The 24,783-nt window shown below is 35.8% G+C and overlaps 1 protein-coding gene across 13 annotated transcripts in view; it reads left to right on the plus strand.

The window, feature by feature from the left end:
* Neto (Neuropilin and tolloid-like) overlaps window positions 1-24,783 on the plus strand; it is a 218,338-nt gene that overhangs the window by 131,159 nt on the left and 62,396 nt on the right. For all 13 annotated transcript variants that reach the window (XM_067784961.1, XM_067784949.1, XM_067784955.1 and 10 more), the window contains 7 exons: window positions 4,277-5,836; window positions 11,089-11,174; window positions 11,308-11,482; window positions 14,233-14,387; window positions 14,550-14,647; window positions 19,204-19,343; window positions 19,561-19,670. In XM_067784961.1, coding sequence (XP_067641062.1) covers window positions 4,277-5,836; window positions 11,089-11,174; window positions 11,308-11,482; window positions 14,233-14,387; window positions 14,550-14,647; window positions 19,204-19,343; window positions 19,561-19,670 — 2,324 coding nt within the window. The remainder of the gene's footprint in view (window positions 1-4,276; window positions 5,837-11,088; window positions 11,175-11,307; window positions 11,483-14,232; window positions 14,388-14,549; window positions 14,648-19,203; window positions 19,344-19,560; window positions 19,671-24,783) is intronic.

The raw sequence follows: 24,783 nt of genomic DNA on the forward strand, positions 1-24,783 counted from the left end.
TCATGACCTATCTAGGGAAGCCGTCGTGCTTTGTTTGTATTTAAGATCACGGTCAAGACCATGACTCGTCCATTTTATCATCTCTTGACTCCGTTCAAGACTCCGGGCCATATATCATGATAGCTAAGATGAGTTATAGATTTTTTTTTTATTTCGAGAGGACTTCAATTTTCAATTAAATACTCAGTTCGAAGTAGCAACAGTTGACAAGAATTTTTCTGGTTTGGTTTGTAGGTAGTCCATATAGTTTCAAATTTACATCCGTCATCTGTGGCTATAATCATTGCAAGTTTGCCACAAAAAACCAACTTACCAACCTCTTTGCATAATAAGTCTTTAACGGGATTCAAGTGGAAACTTGAATGGAAATTGAATTCCTGTATCAAATTTCATTGTACCAAATTTCCTTGCATACATACGACACACATAAAAGTGCCTCCCACAGTTTTTCTATATATCTAAGCTATTTTTCAGGCTCGGCACCTTTCCAAATATCATAAAAAGCTAAGTAGCCAAAACTAATCAAATCAAGAAATAATGTTCACCAACATTTGCATTTACTTATGAAGGGATGTGAGCCCCTTATAACTGTCACAATCAATTTTTCTATTGATTCATCATTTTTGCGTACAAAAGAAGGTTAATATTCCTAGCAATGAATGCTAATGCAATAAATTGATTCAAATTCTATTCATTCATATGTATAAATTGACTTTCAAATTGGCTTAAATTTATGCATACTTACAGCATTCGTAGGATACCCTAACTGGATAAAAATAAAAAAATTTATTTAGCGTGTAGTTATAAATATGAAAATAAGAAGAAGCAGCAGCAACTCGCAATATATTTCATGAATTGAATCATACCGTAGAGCTTTGGATAAAAGCATTGCAAGGATACACTCGTTATACGCGCACATAACCCTTTTGCGAGAGAGAGAGAGATGGAATAAGAACAATTGTGAGCGCATATTTGTACAATTATATACAAACACATACACAGATACGAAGTTGCACATGTGTGTGCATGAACTTTGGTCTACCTTAAATAAATATGAACGTGTCACTAGAAACATAATCGTAGACACTTTGCTAAGATTGTTTGAAAGCAAATACAAACAATGAATGTTACAAAGTCAGCCGGAAGTTGCTATTGAACACTTGTTTACTTGTCTCACCTGAGTTTTTGTGTGCTTTGCACTCTTATTTGTTTACTTTTCTAGTCGTTTGCTTTGAGCTTTATTTTTACGTGCCTATAGTATTTTATTGCCTTAAAGAGTTCTGCTTACATACAAAAGAACTTAATTGAGCCATAACTAGTCCGTTCGGAACTTTTAGAAGCAATTTGTTTATACTCACATACAACGCTATTAAAACTTTGATGGGAAAGCAGTTGTTTGTAATGGTATAAAGAAATCGTGATAGATTTGTATCGAAAATATCAGCTTTGAGATTTGAGAGCTTGAGCTATGAGAGATTGAGCCATTCCGTTAATGAGGAGATGCAAGAGGTCGATAAGCGCAATACAAAGCTTTTTAACTTTAAAGCTTCCGCAACACAATTGTCAACCTCACCTACGCGTGGGGAATCCTGTTACAAATATGAATGTATCATACACATATTTAGCAGGCGAGGCTCTGGCGACAAAAATTTCCTCATGGAACTGGAGGGTGGGATGGCCTATAAGGTTTACTCTGGTCATATTAATCGTTCCCGAGATGGTCGGGCTATTACCTTAGTGGTGCTTTGTTACCGCAACATACCGAGTCTATATCCGGCAAAGGACAATCAACATCGATAACACTCCCCAAAGACTTCGAGGAGTATCTTTATCGTGTGAAAAATGTGGTAGTACACTAACAAAAACTTGTAAAGTGATAAAACTTAGCGGGTGGATTAACTATGTAACGCAAAATTAAAATTTGTTCAAATTTTGAAAAGTATGCGTGGTACTACCCGCATAAAGTAGAAGGGAAATTAAAAGATTTGCAAGCCGTTATTCAAAAGCAGTTTTTATCATTTTGCAATTTGGCAGGCGGCCACCGTGGTGTGATGGTAGCGTGCTCCGCCTACCACACCGTATGCCCTAGGTTCGCACCCCGGGCAAGCAACATCAACATTTTAGAAATAAGGTTTTTCAATTAGAAGAAAATTTTTCTAAGCGGGGTCGCCCTCGGCAGTGTTTGGCAAGCGCTCCGGGTGTATTTCTGCCATGAAAAGCTCTCAGTGAAAACTCATCTGCCTTGCAGATGCCGTTCGGAGTCGGCATAAAACATGTAGGTCTCGTCCGGCCAATTTGTAGGGAAAATGAAGAGGAGCACGACGCAAATTGGAAGAGAAGCTCGGCCTTAGATCTCTTCGGATGTTATCGCGCCTTACATTTATTTATTTTTTTTGAATTTGGCAGGAGTATGGTTCTTGCTATTATACATCAGTAGATCATAGCTTACCATTCGTTACCGACCACGCCCACTTTTTTCAATATGACGACAATAAACTTGCAAAGTACAATAAGTACATTGCCACCGGCAAAGTCACTTTTATAGAGGCATAGGCCTATTATCCTATTCGCTTGCCCCGTCTAAAGCGTTTCTTGTATGGTGTTGTTGTAAACCTTTGCCTTAACGAAACGAGGGCATCAACCAGCCGGCCTTCAGTAGCTTTCTTCAAAAGGATGAGAAAATTTCGGTTACATATTTGAACTAAAGTCTAAGTCTTTGAAATGTTCGTTCTGCACGTCATCAGAAGCTTCCACTAATTTATTTATTCAGGTTTAATGATGCAGTTCCGAAACCCTCCGCCAAACTGTATGAATGTGAACGAATGTCGGGGTGGGACCCATCACACCCTCTTATTCTTCTTCATATTTTTCTTCTTGTTGTAGCAATATGGATACTCCCCGAAATCTTCGAGTTTTATCGATGTTGGTGGTCTTTTGTCGGATTTAGCTCACATTCAGGAAAATCGAGATATTAGCTGGAGCATTCCTGGAACGATTTTATATGACCACGTTGAGCCTTGTAGTTGGTTCAACCCCAAGGAATGGAACAGAAAAGAAAGGAAAGGAAAAGAAAGGAAAGGAAGGGAAGGAAGTAGAGGGAAGCAAACGAGAAAATAAAAGAAGGGTTGAGAAACCAAAACCGGATCAGAACGGCGTGTTATCAATTCACAATTCAAGTGTTGGCAGTTTGTTTTCGACGGGTTATCGGTTTGTTATTGTTGTCGGCGTGATATAGATGAGTTAACCATTTCTTTCGATGTGCTGTCGTTTTTTCTATGGATAGCAAAACGTTATCGACGAGCTGTCAATTATTTATGGAGAAGTCATCGATATGTTATACAAGATTTTTAGATTTGTTATTAAGAAGCTATTGATTTGTTATCAGAGTATTACGAATTAATTATTGGCGTGCGATAGATTTTTATCGAAAAAAATATCGATTTACATATATATATATATTTATTTACTTATCATTAAAATGTATTTATTTCTTAAATTTAAGGCGATAATTAATATTCATCTTAGATGTTAGATTTCTATAAGTTGATGTACTTTAAGAGACAATAGCCTCAAATGTGCAAAATAATGAAATAAGCTTGAAACTTGAAAAAAAACTTTGTTATCCTAAAGTTTTTGATATGTTATCAAAAGATTTAGCATCATGAAATCGTAAAGTTATCTATCGGTATATTTTTAAAAATCTATGGGTTTGATCATTAGAAGTTATCGATTCGTTCTCGGAGTGATACCAAATTTTTATCGGCAAGTTGTTGATAAATTAACAATTTGTTAACCAAAAGTTGAAGATTTTGTAACGAAGAGTTATCGATTTCTTATCGAAGTGTTGACAAATTGCAATTGGCGTGTTCTCGATTTGTTATCGACAGCTCATCGGTCTGTTATGAAACAGATACCGATAAAACTTCAACGTTACACGTCGATAGGAAACCGATAACTCGACGATAATAATTCGCTATCGATAAAACTTGTCTATATCGCTTGTTACTGATAAGAAACCGACGAAGCTTTTTTTAGAAAGCCCGCAACTATTTTTTGCTGGAAAAAATTTACCTTTGTATGGATTTAACTTAAGACCTTTCATTGAAACTTTTTTAAGTAAATTTGGTTTTTCGATTTTGCAGCAAATTTGCTTTGAGCTCTTTTATTGTATTTTTGGCTAAATTTTCCAAGAGGCAACCTTTTATTAGTTATCTCCTTCTTTTTTCTCTTTTATGATAACACTTCAATAATATTTTGTCACCTACAATCTTTTTAGTATCACCAGATATTCATACGACTTTTGCTGACAACAAAAGGCAAACGACAAAAGCAACAGGATCACAAGCGACAACAGCAACAACAACACTAAATACAATGCGTACAATCAAAACGCTTGAAAGCATTGGTTTTATTGACGCCAATAGGTATAATGCTAACAAATATAACCACAGCAGCAACAACAACAACAACAATGTTAACAGCTACAATATAAGTATGGATGTTGTGTACAGCATTAGGGGCAACAACAACAAAAATAGTAGTATGAATGTTAAAAAGAATAACCTTAAAAGCAAAAGGACAAACATTGATATTCCAATTGATGGCGCATGGAGTGAACGGCTGAAAGAGGAACTGGAACATATTGAGCAGTTCGAGTTATTGGAGCAAAGCAAAGAACGTAGGGCGGAACACGACGCCGAACATATGCTTTCCACACCTCAAACGATGACAATAATAGTTGAAGAACCAACAATGATAAAACACGCAACAACTACAATTGCCACAAGTAAGCCAACTACTGCAATTACAATGACAACAACAGCAACAAATGTAATCCATACGCACAGTGATAGCGCAATAAAGATGCCGACGCCTGCCAACTCAGCCAATATAAATGTCAACGGCATAAAGAAAGACTCAATGATATATAAGCAAATGTCGTCCTGCAAACAACATGAGCAACAAAAGCAAGAACCAGCGAAAGAAAAAAGAACACAACAACATTGGCCAAATTGGCAGGAAGAACGACAACGACAACAGAGGCTGCAACGGCAATCAAAAGCTCAGTCAACTTGGAGCAGTAGAAAAGAGCAAAAATCACAAACGAACGTTGCCATAAGTGGTTTAGGTAGCAAAACAGTAACAACAACAACAACAACAGCGCCAATGAATACTGATGCGAGGCTTACGAAAGCGACTTTGCAAATGCAAATGGCAATCAACAGCAGCAACAACAGCACACTGAATTTTTATAGCAACACAGCAAATAAAACGTTGATACAAACAACAACAGTCCCAACAATGCTTACAACAGCGTCAAACGCAACAATAACAACTACTACAACAAAAAAGTCACAATCACAGTCATTTATAAATATTTCATATTACAAAACTGCCACAAACAACAATGGCAACAACATCAAATCAAAAGTAGCGCAGGAAGCGGATGTGAAAATGGTTGTGGCTGGCTTAGAAACAACAGCAGCAGTGGAAGTGGATATGGAAATGGAAGTGGATCGTCAATATCAACACAAATTTTCATCCTCATACTTAGATGAAAATGAAAGCAACAATAAAACCAACAACAAACATAATAGCGTTGATGTAGAACACAATTATGCGCTACGATGGCAGGAGACGCCGACGGCGTTACCTCTGGCACTACTACATACACAACATAGCAATCGTTGGACGCGACAGCTGCCTGCAGATGAAGAGGAGCCGGTAGACAAATGCCGTCAATTTATTGAGGGCGAAGGAGAGAAAAATGAATTCTACAGTCCTGATTATCCAAACGATTACCCAAAGAATATCAACTGTACAAGAAAAATTATAGGTGAGTCGTGAATGAAAGTTGAATGTTCATTATTGTAGCTACATATATGTGAATGTATATTAGAGCGTTTCAGGAAAATAATTTTTTTTTTTCTCCGGGTAGGTCAAATTCTTTATATAACATAGCATAAACAACGTGACCCTGGTGTACTATGCAAAGAGTTGGATGTATTTATGTTACCATTGCTTGTACTTTTAGGGTCAGTTCGAAGTATTTAGCTTCTCAGTTGTCGATTTGGCCTAAACTACATATCCTCACTTAATTCTCTTTTACGAAATATGAAAAATATTTAAGATAGAGCAAATCGTAAAAAACAGGGTTTTTCTATGATGTCATTTCTTGCCGAATTTGGTTTGGAAACACTCCCTATTTTCTTGTTTCTCTATATTTCTCTTACATGCTTTTTTGGAACAAGAGAGTGGTTTAAAAAAAAAAGTTTATTTTCTCAATGACTTATTGTTTTATAGCAAAAAAAACTGTTTTTTAGAACGAAGAAAATTTTTTAAAGCTAACAAGCTTTAGAACGTTCTTTTTTTCATAATGACTTTTTTTTATGCTCTCTCGTTTCCTTAATTATTTCTGGATCGAACCTTGAATCATTTATCAATAGGCCGATAAAAACAAAAACAATTGTTAATAAACCATGAGCACTTGGGAATGTCAAACAAAGTAATTGACAATAAACAAAAATCCAGCATTATCAGTGATTTGCACCAGATGGCGCAACACTGAATAAATATATTTGGTAAAAAGGAATAGAAGTAGCAAATTTGAAATTCAAACAAACCAGCGCTGTATAGCTAAATGGTTAGCGCAGCATGCCTAAAGCGTACTGATGATGAAGGCTTAGCACCCTTCGAAATTGATCTATCTGCGCAGCTATGGCAGGTTGTCTGAAAAGTTTTCTACTTAATATTCCAAAAACAAAATACAATTTTTCAAATTTAGAAAAATTAAAAAATAACAATAATTATCATTAGAAAAAAATTATTGTTCTGGCCTTGAACTCGAATCGAACCTTGAATCATTTATCAATAGGCCGATAAAAACAATTGTTAATTATTTCTCAATTACTAACTTTTTCTTTAAAAAGATTTTTTAGAACAAGGAAAGGTTTTTAAAACAAAATAGTTTTTTTTTCTTTGGTGTATTATTTCATTACAAACGTCTTTTTTTAGAAGAAAACAAGTTTTTAAGGATAAAAACGGTTTTTCCTTTATGATATACTTTTTCTTAATAATATATTTTTAGAAAAAAAAAGATTTCCTAGCGCAAAATATATATTTTAGAACAAAGTTCTTAGAACAAAAGAATTTTTTGCTAAACTACCATTTTTTACCTAAAACAGATTGCTTAAAGCAATAAAAAATGTTTCAGAAAAAAAGTTTCGTTTTCAATAATCTATTTTACTATAAAACAATGTTTTGAAACGGAGAAAGATGTATCTACTAAAAACGTTTTTTTTTTTTTTTCAAATGTATTTTTTCTTGAAAATGATTTTTTATAACAAAGAAATAGTTGAAATGAAATAAAAAATGTTTAAAGCAAACAACTTTATAACCTTTTTTCTAAAAAAACGATTTTTAAGAACAAAAAAAAATGTTTAAAGCAAAGACGTTTTTTTAACTATTTTTTTCTTAAAAAATAAATTTCTGAAAAAAAAGGTTTGTGAACGAAAAAAATGGTTATACTGTAAGATAAATTGTTTTCTTTAAAGCGATATTTAAGAGCAAGAAATGATTTTCTAGAACAAAAACTAATGTTACCTCTTTGATGTTTTTTGTTTAAAAACAAAAATACATTATTTAGAACAAAAAAATTTAGAACAATGATCTATATATTTAAAAAATTTTTTAATACTAGCAACGATTTTTTAGAACAAAAAAATATCTCCATGATCTATTACTTTAAAGGAACTAAGGGTATGTTTTTCTCTATGATCATTTTTTTTTTTTTTTTTTTTTTTGACAAAATGATATGTTGGAACAAAAAAAGGCTCCTTGGAGCAATAAATATTTATTTAGAATAAAATAAATTTATTAGAAAAAAAAATTTACTCAATGACTAATTTTTTCTTAAAAAAGATTTTTAGTACAAAATTATTCGGCATCTGAGCTGAGCGTGTCTGGAAAATCAAAACTTTCAATAAGGGCCTAATCATATTTATCCAAGACGTGGATAGTACAGATCGATGCGTGTCAGTGTCATTAACCCAATTTCCCGAGTACCTTTCCGTACATATTCGTGCTTTGGATGAGGTGTGAAAAATATTTGTATTATTTCTACGCATAAATTTGATCGAAAAATGATATATACCAACTCGGTTTGTGTTTGATAAATAGCAAAGGATACAATACATCCAAAAAAATGCACGTTGCTCAAAAACCTAGTCACTTGCATGCCCCGCGCATGTAGAGGAAATCCCGACCCCGTCCCGGACATATTTGAATGTTTGCTTTAATAAGTACTTAATAAAAGTTTCATATCCTCTTTATGACCTAGGGCCTTGTCTTCTTCTAATATGTAAGATATTGATCGAATTTGTAAGTCCATTTTAGTGCAGAGTCCTTTGGTTTTCAGCAGAGCCAAGCTCCATATGTATCCCAGCCAGCTATCCCCTCTTCGTTTTTACTGCTCCAACTGAAGTCATTCTATGGGATTCCTCTGCGTTCGTTGTATACTCTGAGTGACTGATTTGTTAATATCGCTATCAGTAGACGTAGGAAAATACGGTTAAGATTATTCATTAACGCAATTCGGCTCTCATTGATGCGGGGCAAATTGTATGTGAACAGCTCCCAAATGGGCGCCAGTGCTCGACTGGTATAAGTTTTCGTAGCACAAGCAGACAGGAGAAAGTATTTGCACGCAGCTGGAAGAGGAGCTATCTCACTCAGCTGTTTTAGCATGGTTGTTTTATAAAAATTCCGTTCGCTGGCATCACAGTTCCCAGGTAAACTACTATGATTTGGGCGCCATATAATTCAAAGCAAGGGGCATTTGATTTACCTACCGTTTGCAATCCATTTCCAACTTAAACTAAGCACTCCCGCCCTGGGGGGCTTTGAACGCTGCTTTATTATAGTATTAAGTTGCTTCGAATATGGAATTATTAGATCAAACTAGGTTCCTGCCTACCGTGCCATTTTTTTAAATTTAGGATGAAAAATATGGTCGAAACAGCGAAACTAAACAGCCCAGGCGCTATGGGCTGTCTTTTTTTCTTTTTACAACCACAAAACCACTATACGACGGCTAAGAGTTCGACAGATATGTGCAGCTTCCTGTCCGATAGGAATCTGGTATCAGCGCAAGAGCCGCGGAATCGTTTTTGTTTTATTTTTTTTTTGATCTCTCTTACTGGTTGTCTCACCAGATTTATCTATTGCCATCTAACCCGAAGGAGATTGGTACTGAGAAAAAATTTCCTCCCTGCTCGGGCGCCTTTTGTTTTCATATCGTTCAATTCGTTCATCATCCTGCTGGTATTGACATCATTGCCCTTAATAAGCGCATGTTAGAGCTACCTTCAATGGCCTGGATGAGAGGGCATATGATTTCCACACCTCAAAAAAATTACTCGTTCAGTAAAGCTCACTAGACAAACTATCCGCTAACACAAGGTAAAGATATAATACCTAAAAGAACGATTTGAATGTCCCCATATTTTAATTGTATTTTTCAACCTTTTTGTAAGAAAAGTCAACATTTTACGAAACAGTCCAATCCAGATACATTCAAACTTACTTGTTGAGAATGTTAATCCAAACACGTTACTTATACGCCCCGGGAGACACATAATCTTCCACCACACAAACGCATACAACACGCGCTGTTACTATAACAAATATATGTACTTAATACACATGCAATTTGATTGCAACACATCTGATGTGTGGCATGAAAATGATGAATTCATAAAAGTAAAATCTCAGCACGATTATACACCGTTATACACCATAAATATGTACATACTCAATTTTATGGGCATGGAATTTGATTGCCGCAAGTCATTTTATGTTGCTTATAGTCAAACATGGTTTTGTTGGAATTTGTATGGCCGTGGGCGTAGTTATGTCTGCAAAGGATAAAGAGTGTTTTTTTGAGTAGCACATTTTCAAATTTAAATAATCATTCAGATGAGCGCTGAAAGCTACTAAGTTCCATGTTCGTTGAGAGTTGGAAAGATGCAAAGGCTAGGTCTAGGAAATTCACGGGAAGAAAGCTGTGTAGGTTTCAAAGGGTCAAACGTTGGTTTTTACCTGGTTTCTCTGCACATTTGCTTCGTATTTTAAAGTGCTTAGATTAAGGCTTGGTTTTTACTTGGTTAAATTTGAGCACAAACTTGGCCCTATTATGAAAAGAGCTTTTCATATAACGTCAAATAAGTTTGCCGGCCGTTTTGACTACAAAGGATAACTAAGTTGACCAATAAGTTAAAACGAAGATAGCCGAAAGGCATGGCAAATTTTATTTTAAAAATTCATTTTGACCTTATGCAAACCAAGCATAAGAACTCAACATACAGCATCACTATGCTGTTAGTAAATAATTACAACACAAATACATTTACGCAAGCCGCACATGTGTACATGAACACATAAATAATCATTTCATACACATAACCAGCAGCTTAAGGCAAAGAAATTATCTCACACACACATATGTAGTCATCAGCTAAGAGTTGTTACTCACAAATACACACGCATATAACGAAAAAACCAAGCAGGAGATACAACAGTTCTAGAAGGAGAAATATCTAGAACTCAGGAGAAATATGCGAACGAAGCAACAGAGAGTATAAAAGCAGCGCAAGCTGAGGAATAACTAATCAGTTTGATTTAAATGCGCTATTAGTTGTGAAGTGAAGAACAATTGTGAATTACTCCCAAAGTAATCTAAATAAAGACCAATTTGCAATACTGAGTATTGGAGTTATTTATTCGACAGTTCAGCAATTCGTACATTAGCAGCGGGTTTAAAATGAGCAGAATTTCCCAAAATTCGTTACAATACTATGGCCACGCAATGACATCTCGTCAGTTGTTGACTATGTCAGAATTCAGCTCAGTCTTAGAGTTGTATGTATCAAATTGTCAGACCTCAAAAAAGAAAACCCTTTACTTACCTGGCTACACTTTAATACGGTACATTTTGTATTACATTATACGCTCACTACCTTTTTATTATTTTCTTTTTTCTTTTAACACTCTTCTTTTTTTTACTTTCATTCTTCTCTATCAATTCCGCAGCGCCAAGAGGACAGATAATCCGTTTAGATTTTCGTAATTCATTTCACATCGAAGCGAAAGAGGATTGTAAATTTGATTTTCTCGAGGTAGGTACCTGCACTCAATTACATGCCTCATTTGCGTGAATAACGTGTTAAGCTGTATTGTTGTGTAAATACTTACTTACTTACTTTGTCAATCTTAATGAAACTACGTAAGTACTTGTTTGTATGTTTGTAGATACGCGATGGCCAATACGGTTTCTCGCCATTGATTGGCAAATTTTGTGGTACGGATTTTCCACCGGAAATCACTTCAAAGGAGCGCTATCTTTGGTTGCATTTCCACTCGGATGAGAGTATTGAGTATTCGGGTTTCACAGCTGTTTACGAGTTCATTGATCGCAGTAAAGAAGGTAAGTGAACGAGATTTAAGAAAAAATTATATTTGATTTTAAGAAATTTAAGCACCAGTGGCACTGTGGCCTCATAATAATTCCAATTAAGGCTTAAGCGTTCAGCGGTCGAAAGGCACAAGTTACCGATCATCTCCACACCTAGCTGTCTACTTGCCTTGATAAAATACTAAAAAAGCCCCTTTTCCGAGTGCTAATTTCCAATACGGGACTTAAACTTAATATCTATTTGTCCTGGCTCAATTGTAAACCACAGCATATCCAAATAGTTGTTTGTTCACCAAGAGTAGGCCAGAGCAAAACTAAGGACTTCAATACGTGTTTTTTTATTTATTCGGGTTATTCTAGTGAGGCGGTTGGGATGCGCGGTCTTCTATTCCTCATTTTCATATTTATGGTGTCAGCTCAGGTTACGTTGTGTGAGCTGCACTGCATGGAGTCCTATACCGCAGTGCCCCATCAGCGCTCCAATCACAATTGAGGGTCTAAGTGAAGCCTAGTAATGATGCTGAGCATTTGATATCAACAACCAACCAGAAGGATTTCGACACTCGGTAACATCAGACCAACGCTTTCTTTGTTCACCGAGATGCACCTTTCAATGAGCAGACTGCATGTAGCAAGCAACACCAGCTCTGGCTAAGAATTCTGCCGCCGTTTCCTTGCTAGCGCTGGTTTCCCGCGCCACAAATGTATTCCCCACCCCACTTATCTGTGGGCAAAACCAGACGGATATTTGTCTATCTTACTAGGGATTAAGTAGAAGCTAGTAAAAATGCTGGTGTAGGCATTATCTCTTAGTCTAAGTCCTGCGTTTCGAAGTCTTCACGGCAACAATTCAAGGTGACTAAGCCTGAGCCCAAGTATCACTCCTTATTACTTCTATCGAACTTTCATTTTTCCTTCCGTCGTCCCTCTTCATTGGTTAGGCACGCTTTTCGATCGAAAAGATTCTCATCAAGAATTTATTTGCCTGAGTAGATGCCGTTTGGAGTCGAAATATAAGAAAATACATTTTGTAGGCTATAAGAATGCAACAACTTAAAACATCGGTCCAAATCACGTCTCTGTGCAGGATTACCAATTTAAAAAACAATTTCAAAACTGTATCAAAAACGGTTCCAAAATATTCTGGAAACGATGTCGAAATGATCACAGATCTGACCAAAAATTATCCCGACGTAAACTTGAAAAAATTCCCTAGGTACTCCGAAGTAGTCCTGTTATGATCCTCACAACAATCCCGAACATACGCTTAAACAGTCTCCAAATATTCCTTTAATAACTACGATGTTATTCTGAAAACAATTCCTTAAAACACCCTGAAATAAACCTGATATGAGCCCGAATACAATATCAAAACTACCGGAAAGTAGCGCGGAAGTGTTCGTGCGCTAGTCCTTATATAATTTAAATATGATTCTGAAAACCATTCCGAAAACAATACTGAAATATCCCCGTTATTATATCGAAACCAATTTTGCAATGAAAAGAAGACATTGTAGCAACGAGTTTAAATATTTCCCAAGTAATCTGGAAATAATCTCGAAAAAGTCCCTGTGTTATACTTAAATAGTCCCGCAATTTTCAATAAATGATGCGCATATAGTGCCGTAATGAGACTGAAGCTATCACAATCATTCGTTTAGCCACATCAGTGGTTTTGTCCGTTACTTTACAAGTTACCGAAGCTATCTTTGGTTCGCGATAACTGACGCCAACTGGACTTCCGCCACATGACTTTCGCAACTTGGTGGAGGTCTCCCCATCTTCTGGCTTTAAAATGCGGGTGCCAACTCAAATACCTTCCCGGCGTGAGCGTATTCATCTATTCGCTCAACATAACCTATCCGAACGAAACTTTTGGACTTTTATTCGTTGCATCGTCTTTATATCTGAGTAAAGGTCATATAGCTTATCATACTACTTCCTTAGATTCACGCCTTTGGCATCACGGACAGAACCACACATCTTTCGGAAAACTTTTCTTTCTCGAACACAAACAAGAGCCATCTCATCTCCTCTCGACAGCGTCCATGACTGCGAGCTATACCTCCCTACAGGCTTTTCAGCTTCCGGCTCATTGCTAAGTATAATTGTATGCACGAACTATTCTCCATTTGCCTTCTAAGTCAAAATTGTTTTCGGTGTTAATGCTAGTTTCCAGATAGGTGTAGTTTTTCAGTCTCGAATTTGTGTCTGTGAAAGTTGACGTGGCTTACAATGTGCGAATTCACTGATTCATTTTTAGATGACAATAGTTATCCCGTTTATTGCTTGTTCGCCATGCTTTGGACCTGTCACGTAAAAACAACTTTCAATGAAACAAAGAATAACGTGTTATCACAAACAAACCCCATAATACAGCAGCTCTGCTCATATTTTCCAAAGCTTCATGGAAAAGATTATTATGGTCGAGATATAATATATTATCGGTCTAGGTGAAAAAGGCTAATTACGAATTTAAAAAAAAAAACTTAGTATTCCCCTGGAGATGACGAGAGGAAGGGGTAGGGGGAGATTGTGTGGTTCTAGCCACTTTCAATGTTCCAATACTGTCAGATCTCAATTCGTATACCTTTTACACTTAATGTCATTGCTGCATTTTCCTTTTCCGTAAAATATTGCTATTACGTCCCTCCAAGCTAAATTTGTCCAAAATCCGTCCTTGCGTATTGAAGTTTTAAGAACAAAGGCCGTGGCATCCCATAAATTTAACATTTGTTTTTTTTTTTTTGTTTTAATTCCAGCACCCACCACAGATCTAAATTGTACAATCGAAAAAGATGGTTTCGAGGGTTTCGTCAATTCAAGCGATGTGCCCTATGACATACGAGAGACTGTGATTAGAACAAAAATACCGTTAGATTGTATCTGGCGTATACAAGTTCAAGATAATTGGAAGGTAAAAATATACACCTGTTTAGTAGGTTCATATGTCAAACCTAAATTGTTTAATCAAATTAATGAAAAGTTCTTCATTAATCCAAGAGTATATAGTTGTTTTTTTTTTTTTATCTAGTTGCTTGCTTGTAAATCTCTCTCTTTTCTACAAATTTTCTTTCAGATACAAGTGAAATTCTTAGATTTTAAATTAAGTAAACCCAATGACTGTGACACGAATTTCTTAGATATTTTCCCCGAAAAAACCGTAATGCCTCTTAGGTAAGTAAAGTTTTATTTGTAACATATGTACACATGTGCAATTGTATCGAAAACATGCATTAGTATATATGTAGGTACATAGATTTAACCTTTTAAATGAATGCATTCATTCGTGACTATCATTTTACTGCTTTTGCTTCATTTATTTGGTACCACAAAATCATATCAAAGTCCATTTAACATTCATCATATAACTAAACGCATGAAAACATACGCACATATACATCGACATATATTTTTATGTATGTATGGGTCGGTAAGGACATATTTCCATTACTTATACCATCATCAATGCCATTTTCACTATCACTAAATGACTAAAGGACAAACCTTGTGAATGAAAGCTCAATAATGTGCAATTCAAGTACATAAAAACAGTCGTTCGTAATGCAGATGGAACAATGTTTTATTTGAAATATTAACAAAATTTGTATTAAAATATACACTTACGGTCAAAAAAAAAGGCCGACGAAAATTTGTTCCCTCTCACAGAATTTTTACAGTCACTACAGCTATGCGACGAAATTTTTCAGCTCTTATGATGAACATTGATAATAACTTAGCTCATCAGGACGAGATAGTTAGAAAGTCCCCAGCAGTTTTCGTAAAATCAACGATATTTAATAAAAGTAATAGTGTTATATTTAAGAAAAACATTAACATAATTGTCTACAAACTGCAAATAATCAAAAATATGAACAGCGTAGGTGATCTTTGCAATGAATCATCCTTTTGGAGATTTCGAATGAAATATATAGAATCGGTGACTTTATGCCCTCATTCTGGGAGCGGATGAGCACGAAAGGCCACTGAACGCGATGAAAGGAAGCTCTTCGGAACATAAAGCTACTGCAGAAATTACTGCGGAGTTTAAGGATATTATGAATATGAAAATTAGAATCGCAACGGTACAGCGTCTCTTGAGGAAAAATAATTTGATGGCCCGTCGTTGAAAAAAAATCCGCTTCTCACCCCAAAAAAGCAATCTAGCGCGCTATGCTGCTATTACGAAAACATAACTTGGGCAGGGAACAAATGGCTACGATTCAGTAAAGGTTCGCGATGCGTAGTAAGTCCCAAAAATACAGAAAGATTGTGTCACAACCGCATTAAGGTTATTGTGAACGTGATAAAAATCTTGGGAGTTGCTTAGATTTTGTTAATGGAGAGTTTCGCCAACTCCATCTCCTACACTGGCTGCATTAAAGACGGCATTTCACTAAGTATTGGGGAGGCTTATCGAGTATAGTAATGTTAACGTTGTTATAAATTCATATTTTTGGGGCTAACAACGCATTACAAAATTAATTAAACGAATATTTCTTTTCTTTTGCGCTAATATGACTCGTCCTCAGTCATTCCGAGACCAGTTTCTTTTTGCGCAGTTCCAGCTTAACGGCGGGACGGTTTTTCGTGGTAAGAAGCTAGTTTTATTTTAGCCAGGAACGTAACTAATTGTTTTTTTTTTGCTCGAGTGACGGTGAACCAATGAGATAATCGTTTTCATGTTTATACTATCCTTCATTTCCGCGGAAGTTTATGGAACAGTTTTTAATATATTCAGAAGAGCCATCGTTACAATATTCCTATCAACGCGTACAACAGCCTTTCGTGGCCGTCTACTTCGATAACGCTGCGATTAAGTCACCGATGCAATATATTTCTTCAATAATCTCCTTGGGTATAACTTATTGCGTGATTTGGCCTTTGTAGATAATTATTTTCATTTTTTCTTCAAGAATAAAACTTTTATTTTTTGAAATATAGTTGCTTCAACGAAAACTGCTGGGGTCTTCCTAACTTTCTCGCCTTAAGATGCCACCCAATCAGTTAAGGAAGTATCGATGTTAACCACAATAACTAACTAGTTTGGTTTCGTAGCTCTAATGACAATAGAAACGCCGTAATCGAGTATAAACTTTCATCGGCTTTTTTTTTCGACCGCAAGTGCATTTTGATAAAAGTTGATTTTATTCTTTTGATAATACATTTTTGTTAAAACTAGCAAATACGAAAACTACTTTCAAATTTAAGTTTTTAAGACATGACCCCCAAAAGATTTTCGGAGCGCTCAGAATTATGAGTCCAAATATGTGAAAAATATGAGTTTTAGAAATTATAAAAAAATTTATTATAAGTGGCTCATGTCATTCTGTAGAAAACACATGTGAAGTCTTATCTGTCCAACTGACTGTCAGGATGTCCAAGATAGTTGTTTAAGCATATAAGCAGCGTTTTGACAGGATGCTCAGCATAGCGGCACATATGGCCAGATATATTCTGGGACAAAGTTTTGATTTATTTTTATCGCAAAACTTTCAAAAATCTCTTAAAGTTTAATAGTGCATTAAAGCGCTCGACTCTTATTGTCCATTGCTTAGCTTCAAGCAAATACTGAAATGAAATCGAAACTTTAAACGAAGCCGGGACCGAAACTAAAGTTGAAACTGAAAGAAAACACTTTTCCATAACTACATCCATACCTTTAGACGTCAGAGGAACAAAATAAGGAGTGGAACTTAAAATGCAACCGAAACTGCTAACGAAGGCAAGAGTGAAACAAGAACGAATAGTAGAACGAGCAGAAAATCAAATGGGAATCGAGACTCTCTAGCTAAACTGGAACTGAAATGCGGGACCTAAACATTGCAACACTAAGCGAAACTGACCTAGAAAACGAACTAAAACTGTAAACGGAGTCGGTACCTTAAACTGAATTGGAACTAAGAAATAATGAAACCAGTCCTGTATAAATTAAACTGAAAATGAAACACAACGTGACAACGTGACACGGATTCCAAACGGGAACTGGAACATTTACAGGAATTGAAACCAGAATTGCAACTGCGAGCGATATCGGAATCAAGAACGTAAAGCAAAAATGGAACTGAAATCAAATCACGGTACGAAACCAAAATCTTAGCTTGAAATAAAACCGAAACCAAATCCGAATTGAAAATGTAAGCGGAACCAAAACTAGCATAGCCTCGAATCGAAATTGAAATTAGAAACAGATAACTTAACTGGAAATGCAACCAATATGGAAATTAGGATGGCGGAATTATACAAGGTGGCAGCACGATGACAGCTGATCTGTACTTTTTTAAAATGATTTGATTCATCAACTTCCGGCGCAGTACGATTTTGACATCATTCCATTGATTTACAAAACCAAAGTACATGGAAGTTTTATTTATGTTTGTAGATACGGCATTGTCCTGACACCATATATGGTTCCGCCAGGGAAATTAGAAACCACATCATGATTGGAACCCAATTGAAACGGGAAGGTTACTAGAATCAAAAGCAGAATTAGAATTAGAGCAGAAAATTAAAATTGAAAACGAAATTAAAACGACACCACAATTTAAGACAAAGATTAAATGAAATCGAAACACGATACGAATCTGATATCGTAGCTGGGATTCAAACCGAAAACAAAACTCGAACTGCAAATTAAACCGAAACTGAAATTAGAAACGACGCTGATACGGTGTTGGTATGATTATTAGAACTCGATTTTTAAAAGTGATGTACCTTTATTTCGAGCTTAAGCACCTCTATAATGCCTTTTGATGCCCTTTTCAGCACTTCAGTCGTTTTCATATATTCAATTGGTAGTTATTACGTACATTATTTCTGAAAAATATTATATTGCGTTTACCAGAATCTGTCGACTGCTAAATGAATCACCTTCATGTCCCAGTAGAAAGTTGGAAATCACACTATCTCAGAATATTATTCAATAACGCCTTGTCTCAGGATTTGATTCAAAAACGAGCCATCTCAGAATTTTATTAACTTTTCTTTTTAGAAACGCGCTATCTCATTCCAAAATGCTTTGAACTTGCGTTCAAACAGGGCATTTAAGAATCAAATTCAGAGATGGGCGTGCTTCAAAAAAAATTGTTTTTTTTTTAGTTCTTTGAGATAGAACGTTTTCGACACGGCGGCTGCCGAAATTCCACTCAGCAATCGGTATATCATGGCGGCCACCGTGGTGTGATGGTAGGATGCTCCGCCTACCACACCGAATACCCTGGGTTCACACCACGGGCAAAGTAACATCAAAATTTTAGAAATAAGGTTTTTCAATTAGAAGAAAATTTTTCTAAGCGGGTTCACCCCTCGGCAGTGTTTGGCAAGCACTCCGAGTGTCTTTGCGCCATGAAAAGCTCTCAGTGAAAACTCATCTGCCTCGCAGATGCCGTTCGGAATCGGCATAAAACAAGTAGGTTACCTTCCCGCCAATTTGTAGGAAAAATTAAAAAGGTGCACGACGCAAATTTTTATTTTTATTTTTAATCGGTATATCAATATTTAATCTTTAAACAAAATAGCTCAATTGCAAAAAAAAATAAAGTTTTTGCTCGTCCCATTTTGTGCGTGTGTCACTGTGTTTGCAGAGTCGTTAATTCATTTCACAAATTCTTTGAATAAGTAAACAACAACAAGCAAATGTTTTTTATTTACTTTTCAATTTTCTTTCGAGCATGCTTTTTCATGTTCATTTTTCTTTAAAAATATTATTTTCCTTTTGCTTTTTCACTCTGCAGACTTAAAAACTTTTGCGGTTCAGCTGGTGAGGGCATCACATCCGAATCAAATGTACTGAATCTACGTTTCTTTGCTGAACCGGCAGCTATCAATTCAACATTTGCCATTTTATATACAGCCTTTCGAGATCGTGGCGCTGGTAAGTGGTGGTCATTGAATCGAATAAATTGAAGATGAAAAAATTCAAAAAAATAAAATTAAAAAAAATTTAAATGTTTAAAAGAAAAAAAATACTTAAAAACTATGTATACTCTTTTTTTATTACCCACGGAATAACTGTTGATCGAAATAAGTTTTCTTCTGTTATTATTTTTTATTGTTGTACGTTAACTACTTGAATTTGTCAATATTTGCAGCATGCACTGAGGACGAGTACGATTGCGAGGATGCCACTTGCATTTCACAGGAGCTCAAGTGTAATCAACGTGACAATTGTAAATTTCGTTGGGACGAGGAGGGTTGTGATGTAAGTAAGATGTGTTTGCATGTTTGTACGTACATATGTATGTATTGTACCTTGTTTTGACAATTGCCTTTTGGCACACCATTTTGGTCAGTACGATCACGTACAAATTTATGAATAAATCGGTGATGTATGGTTCTGGGTGATAAAGCATCCGAAACTAACTATAGAATACAGTTCAAACTAGGTCTGGGTATTTGGAACAATAATGGTTAGTGGGTGTTGCTAGCGCAAAATATAGCTTCTGCAACCCAATTGTCAACCTCACCTACCCATGGCGAATCCTGTTACTTTAACAGCCGAAGCTCTGGCTACCACAAGTCCCTAACTGATCCAGGGGTTGGTTGGGTGGGCGGTATGGCCTTGAAGGTTTCATGTGGTCATACTAAATCGTTCCCGTGTTGGTCGGGCTGATGCCTTAATGGTGCTTGTTACCGGAACATACCGGACCTGCATCCGGCAAAGGACTATCAACATCGACAACACTCACAAAAGCCTTCGAGGAGTGTCCTTATCGCTACAAAAACAACAACGCCTACTTTCAAATTGATGTTAAGTCAGAGACTTTGAGCAGATTGCTCCTATTGTAAGACGAAACTTAATAGCCGAACGAACGAACATACCGACGGCCGGGCATGATTCAATCAAAATCTTCCAAATCTGTCTCGATTCCTTTATTCCATTCATACCTTTATGCAATAATATGTATAATGTCCTGGACAAGGACAGTTGGATTTGTGAACAGACAGCAAATTAAGGTAAGGAAAAGAAAGCAAGGAAAAAAAGTAAAGAAAAGGAATGGAAAGGAAAGCTTTGTTATGGGTGCTTTATAGCACTTCGAGTTATCGATTTGTTATCGAAGTGTTATAAATAACAATCGATTACATTGTTTATCGATGAACTGCAATTTTTTTATCGACAAATTTTAGGATTTTAATAGATTTATTTGTTAAAGACATTTGACGCCCATCGATATTTTATTAAATATGTTTCGATTTGTTATCGGAGTAATATCTATTTTTTACCGGTGTGTTATCGATTTCTTAACGAGTTATTATCAAAAAGTTTTCGATTTATTATCAAAAAAAATTTATAATCTTTTATCGAAAAGTTATCGATTTGTAATTGGCATATTTTCGATCTCTTACCTATTTGTTACAAACTTGTTGTCGAGAAGTTATCGATTTGTAATCGGAGTGTTATCAATTTGTTATAGGCGTCGTAACGACTTCTTCACAGAGCTTACGAATTCTCGAGTTTGTTCGAGACAAAATTTCTCGCAAGTCTCGCCATCTTGCATGTTTCTCGAATCTTGATATACCCGTAAAGCTCGCGAGCTTCTCGACATTCAAATAAATTGCTGCACTGATTGGAGCACAAAGGAAAATATCCAAAAAAACCACATGTAAAAAACACCGGAATGCAGCCAATACAGCAACTAAATTGAATTTGGAGAAGCTCGCGAGATAAACGAGCATTTCTATATACGAGAATCTCACCAGAGACCGAGTTCTTGATTTCTCGTGTCTGGAAGTTTTCGCTTGTGTTCCAGAAGAAATCGTAAGTCCTACGTGTTAATGACGACTCATCGGTTTGTTATGAAGCATATACCGATAAAATTTCAATACAAAATCGATAACACATATGTAACTCATTAAAAAACGCCGATAATAAACGAATAAGAAGAAGATAACTCGGTGATAACGAGTCCGTAACAAACTGGACGGTATTTCGCTTGATTGATAAAAAGCCGGCAAAAAAAATTACTATGTCGGTATAGGTTGTTACCGATTATAAGCCTACAAAGAGCTTCTGAAAAAGCCAGAAATAATGTGCACAGGGTACAGTTACCGCTGTTTTGGTTTCTCTTTAACCCATGAGTGGCTCAGGTAAAATACAGAAGTAAACTTGCACCATAGATTTAGGTTTATTGGCAACCAACATTAGGTTCTATTGATTCTAGTTCCAGGAACGCAGGTTCTTTTATCACTTATAGATATACCTACATATCTACAAGCCCATGTTAATCTGCGAATGCTTTTGCCGTGTCATACCGTGAAACTACCTATATACTTAGTAGTTCGGAAGTAGTTAGCTTAGTAAAGTGAAATTTGGTAGTGAGTCAAGGAAAATGTAGAAAAGTATCGAGTTATAGAAGTTGAATTGCTCACGTAAAAGTGGACCCACCTTTATGACAGCTAAGCTTAAGCGCCGACTGGGAAACATCCCAATCGTCTAAGGTGGGGAGCGAAAGGTTAATTCCATCGTCTTTGATTGTGGGGTTTGGTTCATCTTTAACTTTGGTGCTTTATCTTTTCTCAACAAAATCGTTCCATCTATAATCAAAGCAGCTGTCAGGTGGCTGTCTCTCTTCTTACTGAAATAAGCTCCTTGCTTGAAATCGACTCTTAGCCGTTGAATTTTTTATAAAATTCCTTTTGGTTAGTTACCCAAGCTTATCGCTCCCTTTGAAGCACCCTCAGCTTTCCTTTTTATACCTTTCATGAAAATGAAATGGTATATTAATTTCGTCACGAAACCGAAAATTGTAAGTCCTTAAAGGAAAATATATAGACCCACCATTAAGTATACCGAAATAATCAGGTTGAAGAGCTGAGTTGATTTAGCCATGTCCGTCTGTCCGTCTGTCTGTTTGTATGCAAACTAGTCCCTCAATTTTTGAGATATCTTGATAAAATTTGGTGAGCGGGTGTATTTGGGTGTCCGATTGACATATGTCGGAACCGACCGGATCGGACCACTATAGCATATATCCTCCATACAACCGATTTTTCAGAAAAAGAGGATTTTTGTAATATCTTACCCAATTTAACAGATTGAAGCTTCAAACTTCACCATATACTTTCGTAAATTGCACATATTGTTGCCTGAAAAAATTGATGAGATCGGTCGTATATATAGTATATATCCCCCACAACCGATTGTTCAGATAAGGAACTTTTCGTAATTACTGCCCCATTTTAAGAGCTAGAGGCTTCAAATTTCAACGAATGCTTAGGTATATAGCATATATTGTTGTCTGAAAAAATCATAAAGATCGGTGGTATATATAGTATATATATGGTGGTATATATAGTATATATATATAGTATATATATATAGTATATATATATATATATTTTTGGCAAATTTTAGCCCCATTTTAACAGCTAGAAGCTTCAAATTTCACCGAATACTTACGTATATAGCATATATTGTTGTCTGAAAAAATTATAGAGATCGGTTGTATATATAGTATATATCTCATACAACCGATTGTTCAGATAAGAAACTTTTCGCAATTTCTACCCCATTTTAACAGCTATAAGCTTCAAATTTCACCGATTGCTTACGTATATAGCATACATTGTTGTCTGAAAAAATCATAGAGATCGGTTGTATATATAGTATATATCTCATACAACCGATTGTTCAGATAAGAAACTTTTCGCAATTTCTACCCCATTTTAACAGCTAGAAGCTTCAAATTTCACCAAATGCTTACGTATATAGCATATATTGTTGTCTGAAAGAATCATAGAGATCGGTGGTATATATAGTATATATCTCATACAACCGATAGTTCAGATAAGAAACTTTGCGCAATTTCTGCCCCGTTTTAACAGCTAGAAGCTTCAAATTTCACCAAATGCTTACGGATATAGCATATATTGTTGTCTGAAACAATTATAGAGATCGGTGGTATATATATTATACACTTCATACAAACTGTCATTTTTGTCCCTTTTTTACGGCTAGAAGCTTCAAAATTCGTCAAATTTCATCAAATAGTTACGTTTACGTCATATATTTTTGAAACACGTGATTCGTAGTAATAGTTTTTACATGCAGACCACAAAAAACGTGAAGCTTTGCATCCTCACACAGATTACCTACCTATTTTTTATTTTATATTTATCTTAAAAATCGTTTAGATATGTTCAAATTTCACTAAATGCTTACGTGTATAGATTATATTGTTGTCTGAAAAAATCATTGAGATCGATGGTATATATATTATATATCTCATACAACCGATTGTTCAGTTAAGAAACTTTGCGCAATTTCTGCCCCTTTTTAACAGCTAGACGCTTCAAATTTCACCATGTGCTTACGTATATAGCATATATTGTTGTGGTATATATAGTATATATCCCATACAACCGATTGTTCAGATAAGAAACTTTGCGCAATTTCTTCCCCGTTTTAACAGCTAGAAGCTTCAACTTTCACCAAATGCTTACGTGTATAGATTATATTGTTGTCTGAAAAAATCATTGAGATCGATGGTATATATATTATATATCTCATACAACCGATTGCTCAGTTAAGAAACTTTGCGCAATTTCTGCCCCTTTTTAACAGCTAGACGCTTCAAATTTCATCAAATTTCATCAAATAGTTACGTTTACGTCATATATTGTTGAAATACGTGATTCGTAGTCATAGTTTTTACACGCAGACCACTAAAAACCAGAAACTTTGCATCCTCACACAAAGTACCTACCTGTTTTTTATTTTATATTTATCTTAAAAATCCTTAAGGTATGTAGATCTGTTCGCTATATATTTCTTATCTTATACATCCGATTATTCGGAGATTAAGGACGGGATAAGATTATTGTTCAGCCCCATTCATGAAAGGTATGAAGTCTTCGGCACAGCCGAAGACAGTCCCGTTCTTACTTGTTTCTTCTTGAAAAGAGCTCGCACTTTTTTTCACTCACAGGAGCGTTACCACAATCTTCTCCTTGTCATTACCTTTCGGTTGCAACGCCGCATTCATCATCACACGAAGTAATTGTTTGTGGTCGCCGGTAACAAATTTTTTCCTTGGACTGGTACGAAGTGCTCTAGCGAAATAATGTTATGAATGTGAAACTCGAATTGCGAAATCATTGGCAGTCTGTTGGGATTTCAGGCCTTTGATGTCGAGAATTCCTTGCGTTTTTGTTGTAGGCTATTATTTGCGTAGAGACAGTCGCGAATTATGGGCACGACGAGTCAATGATTCGAGACGATATTAACCAATCAGGATACGTGTTTCCAATTGGGGGTAGTTATGTAGCTTGATGAATCTTTTGGTTTTTTAACCTGGTGCTGGAAATGACCATGT

The sequence above is a fragment of the Eurosta solidaginis genome, chromosome 4, assembly GCF_040869045.1.
Source record: "Eurosta solidaginis isolate ZX-2024a chromosome 4, ASM4086904v1, whole genome shotgun sequence".
Classification (NCBI taxonomy): Eukaryota; Metazoa; Arthropoda; class Insecta; order Diptera; family Tephritidae; genus Eurosta; species Eurosta solidaginis.